At 43.4% G+C, this 9,062-nt stretch overlaps 1 protein-coding gene across 1 annotated transcript; it reads left to right on the top strand.

Annotated features, from left to right (window-relative positions):
* Nucleotides 1–553: 553 nt before the first annotated feature.
* Nucleotides 554–8,188, top strand: PSMG1 (proteasome assembly chaperone 1). Its single transcript, XM_040056730.2, has 7 exons — nucleotides 554–700; nucleotides 951–1,048; nucleotides 2,240–2,391; nucleotides 2,728–2,790; nucleotides 4,756–4,954; nucleotides 5,736–5,872; nucleotides 6,925–8,188. Exons 1-7 carry the CDS (start codon nucleotides 579–581, stop codon nucleotides 6,997–6,999), a joined length of 846 nt encoding a protein of 281 aa, XP_039912664.1. The 5' UTR covers nucleotides 554–578; the 3' UTR covers nucleotides 7,000–8,188.
* Nucleotides 8,189–9,062: the final 874 nt, after the last annotated feature.

Raw genomic sequence — 9,062 nt, forward strand, 5'->3', positions numbered from 1 at the left:
GTGTTGGCACCACACACACAGCGGAGTCCCTCACACTCGGTGATGGCACCACACACACGGCGGTGTCCCTCACACTCGGTGTTGGCACCACACACACAGCGGTGTCCCTCACACTCGGTGTTGGCACCACACACACAGCGGTGTCCCTCACACTCGGTGATGGCACCCCACACACACGGCGGTGTCCCTCACACTCGGTGATGGCACCCCACACACACGGCGGTGTCCCTCACACTCGGTGATGGCACCACACACACGGCGGTGTCCCTCACACTCGGTGATGGCACCACACACACACTCGGCGGAGTCCCTCACACTCGGCGACGGCACCACACACACACAGTGGTGTCCCTCACACTCGGTGACGGCACCACACACACGGCGGTGTCCCTCACACTCGGTGATGGCATCACACACACGGCTATGTCCCTCACACACACCCAGCGGTGTCCCTCACACTCGGCTATGTCCCTCACACACACCCAGCGATGTCGCAGTCTCTCTCCCCGCCGTGCCCCGGAGCCTCCCAGCTCTGTTCCGGCGCTGAGGGCGGGGCTGCGCAGGCGCGGGCGGCGGCCATGGCGACTTTCTTCGGGGAGGTGGTGGTGGCCCCGTCCCGGGCCGGCCTGGACGAGGAGGAGGAGGCGCGGGAGGAGACGCCCGAGGACCGGGAGATCCGCAGGGAGATCGAGAAGAAAAGGTACCGGCTGGCGAGGGAGGCTCAGGCTGGAGATCAGGGAAAGGTTCTTCCCCCAGAGGGTGCTGGCACTGCCCAGGCTCCCCAGGGAATGGGCACGGCCCCGAGGCTGCCAGAGCTCCAGGAGCCTTTGGGCAGCGCTGCCAGGGATGCACGGGCTGGGATTGTTGGGTCTGGGCAGGGCCAGGAGCTTTATTTGGATGGTCCTTGTGGGTCTCTCCCATCTCGGGGTGTTGTGTGGTTCTTTTCCCAGGGAGATCGATGTCCTGTGGACCGGGCAGGCGGGCGGCTGTGCCGAGGAGCCCTTGGTGTGCTCCAGGTTCATCGTGGCCATTGGAAGGAACGCTGCGGGTGCGTGCAGAACCAGATGCTGCTGGGATTTTGGGGCATAAATTTGAGGAGGCAGAAAGTGGGAGGGAGGTGTAAATGTGCCAGGACATCCCTTGCTCTAAACCCCAGTGTCCAGCCTGGCCTTGGGCACTGCCGGGGATCCAGGGGCAGCCACAGCTGCTCTGGGAATTCCATTCCAGCTCTTCCCACCCTCTCAGGGAACAATTCCTCCCCAGTATCCCATCTAACCCTGCTGTCCTTGAGTTGAGGTCATTCCCCCTTGTCCTGTCATCCCATTAGCTTTGGAAAAGTCCCTCTCCAGCTTTCTTGAAGCCCCTCTGCTGAATGTGCAGCTCCTCATTGAGGAGCAGAGGTTAAACCTGGAGGCAGCTGAGTTGTCCGGAGAAAGCTGAAGTTCCTCTGTGCATGTAAAACACAGTTATTGCTACAGCTGTTTGTTCCTCCTGAAAATTGATGTATTTTCAGTTGAACTGCAAAAGTGAAGTATGTTTTTGTTTAGGGTTTTAGTTGGGACAGTCCCCCTTTTCCTTTACCTTTGATTGTTTATTAATTGGCAACAGATTTGTTCTGATAGTACCAAGAAGTTTTGCTTGCATTTAAGTGACATTTAGATGACATTCAGGTTTTTGCAGCGTTAACTTTGCTAATTTGTTTGGGTGTTGTTCACATTTTTCCTTGAAAAGTAGATATTTTGGGTCTGTCTTTTGTAGCTTTAGACAGGAATCTGATTTATTAGCATTTTTGCCACACTCTTGCCTCTGTTTCCTGGAATCAGTGTAACAGTTCTGCCTTGCTGCCTCAGTGATTTTTGGTTTTAATCTGCTATATCTGCTGTGTCAGAAAGTATTAAAGACTTAATATGTCACATCCTTAATTAATGCTAAAGAAATAAAGTTGATTGTAATGCTATAATTCCTAAGAACAAGTGATTTTGATGTTAGGGATCTGTATATGTTGAACAACTCTCTCATCCTTTTAAATTTGGGTACAGTGGGGCTATTCACATTGCTGATGTTTCTTAGATTTGGTAAGTAAATCTAACTTGATAAAAATGAGTTATTCTTCCTTCAGTTTGCAACAGTCTAATTTAGTCCAGCTATTTGTTTATTTTATTCTTTCTAAATATATATTCTTTATAAATTACCTAAAACCATCACAATAAATTAACAGTATTTTTTATGGCTTTTGCAGCTTTCCTGTCATCTTTTATCCTGGATTCTGTGTGCTGGGAGGTGGTTGGAGTTGTGAAGCTGTGGAATGAGTGGTGCAGAACATCCAGCACCACAAATGTCCTCCCCACAGACTCTTTCTGTTTGTTCTACAGGTTGATATCAGATCCCACAGTAAGTGACTCCAGCATTAATTCCTCTGTGCTTTGGCTTTCTGAAAAAGAGAAACTTCATCCACCCCCAAACGAGGCACTTGAGGATCGTGGATTAATCTCATAAATGATCTGAGGGGTTAATTCTCACTAAAACCTTGTGGAGCTCAGCACAAAGATGTCACAGCCCCGAGGCTTCACAGCACCTGTGAGCAAAAACCCTCATTGAAACAGGGTTAAAGAAACCCAGAATAACTGAACAAGTTACTGTCTGCAGCCTCATCATCCTTACAGGTGATTATGAGCTGCTGTTGTGCCCTTTAAACCACTTGCTTACACAAGTTGTTACTTTTTTTAGGTTTTATTGTGCCAGTGTAGTTGCTACGTGGCTGAGGATCAACAGTTCCAGTGGCTTGAGAAGGTAAAACTGGCAAGAAAATAAATGGAGTAAGAAAATCCTAAGGGTGGGGATCTTACTCTCTGATACTTTAAACATGACAGTGTTAAGTAAGTTTCCCCTGTGGTTTTCTGTTATTAAATATTCAAAAATAGATTAATTTTAGTCCCTGCAGGATCTGTGAAGTCCCTTTCTAGATGCTGCCAGCTGTATCTGATGTAACCTCCCAGCTGAGTGCAGTCACTCTTTTTGGACAATTTCAGTTTTGCTGGCCCTTAACCACTTCCCAAACCTTTTTCCTGCTTGGTTTTCATTTCCCATGACTTAATTCAGCTGCATTTCACCCCTGGGAGAATTTTTCCTTTAAAAAAAAAACAAAAAAAAAAAAACCAACAAACCAACAGCAATTTGTACAGCTGCCAAAGGATCAGCAGACAAACCAGTTGTGGAACTCCTGGTGGATGGTGTCAGCTGCTGGGTGTGTTCTGTGCCTTTCCCAAGGGGGAGCTGGAGGGGAAGGTGCCTCCCAAGCAGCATTTTTCCCATTTGTTCCCAGATTGAACATTCCCAGGGCCTCACCCTAGCATCCTCCAGGTACAGGAGCACTTCTGGCTCAGTGGAGTCCCTCCGAATATCATAATTTTGATTTTAATAAGATAAAAGACAGGAGGGAATGTTCCTCCTCTTGATTTTCCTGATGGATTTGGGTCACTGCTTTGCTTGGAGGAAGAGTGGTTTACTTTGTCTTGCTGTCTGTATCCCTGCCTGTTTTAAATCTCTGCTGAGCTGATGGATGAGCAGGGCTTCTGAAGCTGTGCTTAGACATAAGTGTGGCTTTTTAATTGCGTCTCATTAAAAACCTTGAGACCTCAAACCTTTTGCTTTTGCTGTATCCCACCCATTCCTGCCCTTCATTTAAAGTGGGATTGCAGGAGGAAGGTGACTGGGGGGTTGTTTGTCTTCCCCAGTTGTTGGTGTGATTTCCAGCGTGGGTGTTCCTGAGCAGCAGGAGTGTGGTTGTACCAAGTCAATGTTCCTGAGTATTTTTAGGCTTTGTGGTTATTGGTATTTTTAACTGTGCAGCAGAAACAACGTGCTGGCAATCTTTTTGCTTCTGATGTGAATTGCGGACCTGTTCTGGGTGTAAATCCTGATTTGCTGAGCATCTCTCATCTCCACGAGTCACACCTTTACATCTGGGTGTGTTTTCTCTGTGAGGGATCACTGACAAACGAGAACGCACAGGTTGGAGTTTTGCAGCCAGTGTTCCCAACAAAGCAAGTGGAAAATAGGTGGGCTTCTGAATATTTCTGTCAGATTTCTGTCAGGGTGATGACACAGCGATGGGAGAGCACAGGCAGCTTCCCTCCTGGGACTGGCACACAGACAGGAACAGGCAAATTTCTGTCACACGTTCCAAATTCTCTGTTTTCTTTTCTCCTGTTGGTATTTTGTGATGGCCCAGAGGTTCTGTATTTCAAAACTCTGTTCTTTGAATTTGAGAAAGAGAACCCTAAATCTTCTTTCTCAATTCAACTTGAATAGAATGAAATAAAACCTGTGCATTTAAAATTAAAGACTTTTACAGTGTTATAGGACATCTGGGGAGCACTATTTTAATTTCAAATGGTATGCAGCTCAGTGAACTGCTTGTTTTTATTTGAAATCCTTTTCCTTTCTACAGTCACCATTAATGAAAGCAGTAAATATTAATGTATTGAATAGAAAGTGCTGAAAACCTAAAACCTCTCCTGAAGATCACTGGACTTTGGAAACATGTCAGCTGTTATTTTTGGGGTTTTTTATCTTCATCCCAGGAGCAATGCCTGGGGAATTTCTACCTGAAGGCTGTGATGCAAACTGTTTTTAGTCCTGCAAACCTGAGTTGAAATGCCCTTTGCTCTGAAATTGAAATGAATCTTTGAGGTTTCTCTGCTTTAATTGCGAGAAGAGAAATTCCGCTGATGTACATTTTTTTTTTAATTTCAGGTTTTTGGCTCCATGCAGAAGAAAGGCTTGCAAGTAACCATCCTTTCCACGTGTCCTGTAGCTGATTATAAAACTCAGGAATCCACTCTGACACTTGTATCCCCATTCCTGAGAGCCTTGAAGACCAAAGAATTCCAGGAGGAGGTCTGCTGCCCGCTGCTGGAGCAGCCCAACATTGTGAGGGATCTTCCTGCTGCTGGTACTTTGCAATTCCAATTATTTACAGGGCTGCTGGTGGAAACACAAAATTGTCCCTGAGGAACATCCCACTGCAATTAGAATTTTTGCTTAATTGTGGGACTTTTCTGACAAGTCAGCTTTTTAAAAATGAATTACTGACAGATTGACATCTGACACGTTGCCCTAGAAAACAGAGGAACCATTTTCCAAATCAGCCACAAATCATTTTCCCCATTTTGTGTGGGACTGAAATACTGGAAAATTCTTTGGTATAGCCTTACAAAATAGATTGTACAGTGGGATTTTTTGGGGGGAATTTTACTTAGTAATTAAGTGTGTTTTATTAAGAATTATTTTCATCTGAGCATCCACAGTAAAAGCTTATAAAGTCCTTTATGTATACTGCAAATAAGCTTGCACAGGGCTACTGATCAACCTCATGGTTCAGTTTTATTATGTAATTTAATAAAAACTCGGAGCTTTTCAGTTCAGAGTCCCTAATGGTGGCAGCACAAGGAAAAGCTTGCTTGGCAGGAGCTAAAAAGTGGATGATCTTCTCTTGTTCACACTTCTTTTTTGTGGGTTTTTTTGTTCGTTTTTTTTGCAGACGTTGCTATTATTTTTATTTTTGATGGTTTATTTCCTTGTGTAGCTGGGGGATGAGGAATGGCTGCTCCAGCAGTCAGGATCCTGAGCTGGTAATTCAACTTCCACGGGTTTAAAATTGTGATTTTTATACGCAGAACTGTGGTAGCTTTTCTGCTGGGTTTAACACAGATTTCCTTGTGATCTGTGTTCAGTTCTGAGTTACTGCCAGGTGTGGCAGATCCCTGCGGTGCTGTATCAGTGTTACACCGATGTCATCAAGCTGGACACGGTTACCATCGAAGCCTTCAAGCCTCTGCTTGCTTCTAAAGTCCTGAAGAGTTTAGCCAAGGTAAAATCCCATGTTTAAAATTAATGGCAGCTGGGGGCTGCTTTTGTCGGTTTCCATCTCTTGCATTCTGCTGGTTTTGGTTCCCCTGTGAGGATTTCATCTGAAAAGGCAGAAAAACACAGATTTTAATGGCAGTGCTTTGTACCTGCTGTGACATCTGTGTGGCTTGGGAGTAATGAATCCACAGCTTCCTTCAGAACTTCATTTTGAATGTTCAGGCATGAATATATCAAGGAGAGATTTATTGTGCTTGTGTAAGCTGCATTTTCCTTTGGAGTTGCCTCATTTAAAACTTTTTAAGCTTTTTGTTGTGTGGGTTTTTTTTTTTATTTTCACATCTTCTATTCGTATAGCAGATGGCTCTGTTCTAGCTCTCTCCCTCTTCTGGCATACAGGAGAACTTCTTAAAATACCCATTTTTACCTATAACTTCTTTTTGGAGCTAAAAGACCAAATTTCTCAGGATGTTTTTACACCAGTGCAGCAGCTGTGAAATCCAGCCTGGCCTTGAACACCTCCAGGGATGGGGCAGCCACAACTTCTCTGTGCCAGGGCCTCTCCACCCTCACAGTAAATCCCACTGCTCCCATGAATTCCCATTGCAGCTCCTAAAATGAACGTTCTGCTCCCTCTGAAATGTTTTAAATTGAATTTTAGTTGGTTGAAAACACTTTGAACCCAGATTTAAATGCCAAAGAGGCCTGTGTGTACTGAGGTGTTCATTTCAGTCCTGAAATCAGTTTTCAGTGCAGCTCATTCTGTTCTGCTGAGTAAGTCTGAGTAAGACATAAATATTTAAACACTGAAGGAGAACAGTGACAAATACAGAGACTCTTCCCCTCATGTCCAGGCAAGGAGGAATGCAAAATAATAAATCCCATTTTATTCCTGAACTGCAGATTGCTGTGGATAACTTCATTCAAAAGACCTGAGTTTTGCTCACAGTTATTTTAATAAAAGTGATGTTTAGAGTAATAAAAATGGGACCAGTGGGGCTCTTGCATTGTTCCCAGCACTGTGGGTGATGCTGATCCCTCTCTTCCTTTCCCCAGGATGCCTCTGAAAGCACAAAGATTTTGAAGAAGTTCCTGACAACCAGTGAAACTCAAAATAATATCTACATCTGACCACAGCATTGATGCTGCACTTTTGTAAACTCCAGTTTCTTCTCTAGAGGACTTCTGAGATTTTTTTTTCCCCTTAAAAGTAGAATAAATTCCAGCAGATTTTTTTTTTTTTCTACTTATTTTTTGTTGCCTCTAACTTCATCACTGCAAACACCCTTTCTTCTGGAGTGATTTAAGGAAAGATACCTTGGATATGAAAAGGAACTCTTTTTTTCCTCCTCTTGAAGGGATTATCTTACCTAAAAGTACTCCTTTTGTATGTAAAAGAGGAAATGCAGATAAGGAATTCTGTCTGTGTCTATTGAGAATTCTCCTTTTTGACTTTGAGACCTGGAGGTTTTTCTGATATTTGATGCTCTTCAAAGATTTGTCTGTGATAGAGAATTCTATCCTTTGTCCTTTTCCATCCGCAGAGAATTTTGTTTATGTTTATTTATGGTTCCACTCACCCTTTTCAATGAATGTCTTGATACAAAATGCGGTAAATAAAGAATGGTTAATGCCTTTTAAACTTGCTAGTGAAAAATAACCTCTCCTGGTCAGAGGGGTTGGCAGTATCACAGGCTGCTTCAGCTGGATTTGCCAGTGTATGCTTATTTAAATTCACTTTAAAACACCAAAATTTGGACAATGGTAGGAATAATAAGAGATCTCTTAGGCAGAGCACATGATTTTTAGAGGAAAGTAAAAGGTTTTAAAGTGTCTCAGTAAATTCTCTGAAAGTTTGCAAAAATTTCAGCAGTTTATTTAAAATATTAACTAGCATTGTGGTGCGGTTCTGAGTTACACTCCCTTTAATTTAACATTTTGTTTAAGAAAGTGGTGTTCAAGTATTAATTTGCTCCCAGGTGATTCTGTTCTCTTCTGGGTGTAGCGTTGACTTACCCTGGATGCTCGGTGGATATTTTTGAACAGTGTTTTCCTTCACAGAACTGTCACTGGTGTAAATTTCAGATAATTACAGATGAGCAGATCTTGCCTAAAGCAGTGCTGGATTCTGGTCCTGGATTTTGGAACAAATTCTGAAGCTTTGTTGGGTTGTTTTTTCCCATTTCTGTCCATTCTCGTAATTCAAAAATTGGTTTTATGCGTGATCTGAGCTTAGAATTCTGTTGTTTTGAAAGTTGGCTTCACCATTTTTTTACTTTTGTGTGTTTGGTTCATAATAAATAAAGCAGATAGCAAGAAATATCTTTAATAGTAAATTCTGCAGCCCCTTAGAGGATTTGTGGTATGTATTTCTGGTATTGATGTGATCGCCCAGGCAGTTTGCAATGTTTCAAAACAGTTACTATATTATATTTAATTCAGTTTTTACTACCTGGCTTTATGCTGAGGTGTGAGAATGTTCTTGAACACCTTGAATAAAAGTGGCAAACGGAACCATGGCAGCTTGGGAGTCGAAATTGGACTGAAACTTGATGTTTTGGCAGAATTCTTCTTCACTATTCTTGCTTGAAAGCTCTCCATGGCAGGAAATGTTTAGGTAGGATGTCATGGGGAGGTACTGTAAGGCAGTGAAATAAGAGATTTTAATTTAAAATCCTGCCTTTTCCCATAATTTGATGTAGGCAGCAGCTCGTATTCACCTCTTAAATATTCTAGAACTAATGATGAGCTGTGTCTCTCATAAGATGTGAGTGTTGACTGAAGATTTTTTTCCATATTTGAATGTTGCTGCCTTTTTTATTTTCCCTTCTGTGCTCTCCAGTATCTACCAGGAGCCTTCAGTGAGGCTTTCTTGTTTCCCAACAGCTGCTGGCTTTAATCCTTGTAGGAGTTCACAAACTCCAGACTTGTCAAATGTGGCAGATGGCTTCAAGGCTTTGGGGGAAGAAGTTTGAAATGAGATTGTGTAAGACTTGGTTTCCTGAAGTATTTTCTAAATGCAAATTGTGAAACCAGAGGAAACTGTGAGACTGGAAGAGGGGTTTTTTCCTCCCCCCCACCCCCCAACTTTTTTAAGTCACTTAAGCCACTTCTTACCTTTTTTTAGCTGTCCTCTGCTGAATGTTCTCCAAACCAATGGCTCTTCTCGAGTCCACTCTGCTTTGTCATGCTGC

Source organism: Hirundo rustica, chromosome 2, assembly GCF_015227805.2.
Source record: "Hirundo rustica isolate bHirRus1 chromosome 2, bHirRus1.pri.v3, whole genome shotgun sequence".
Classification (NCBI taxonomy): Eukaryota; Metazoa; Chordata; class Aves; order Passeriformes; family Hirundinidae; genus Hirundo; species Hirundo rustica.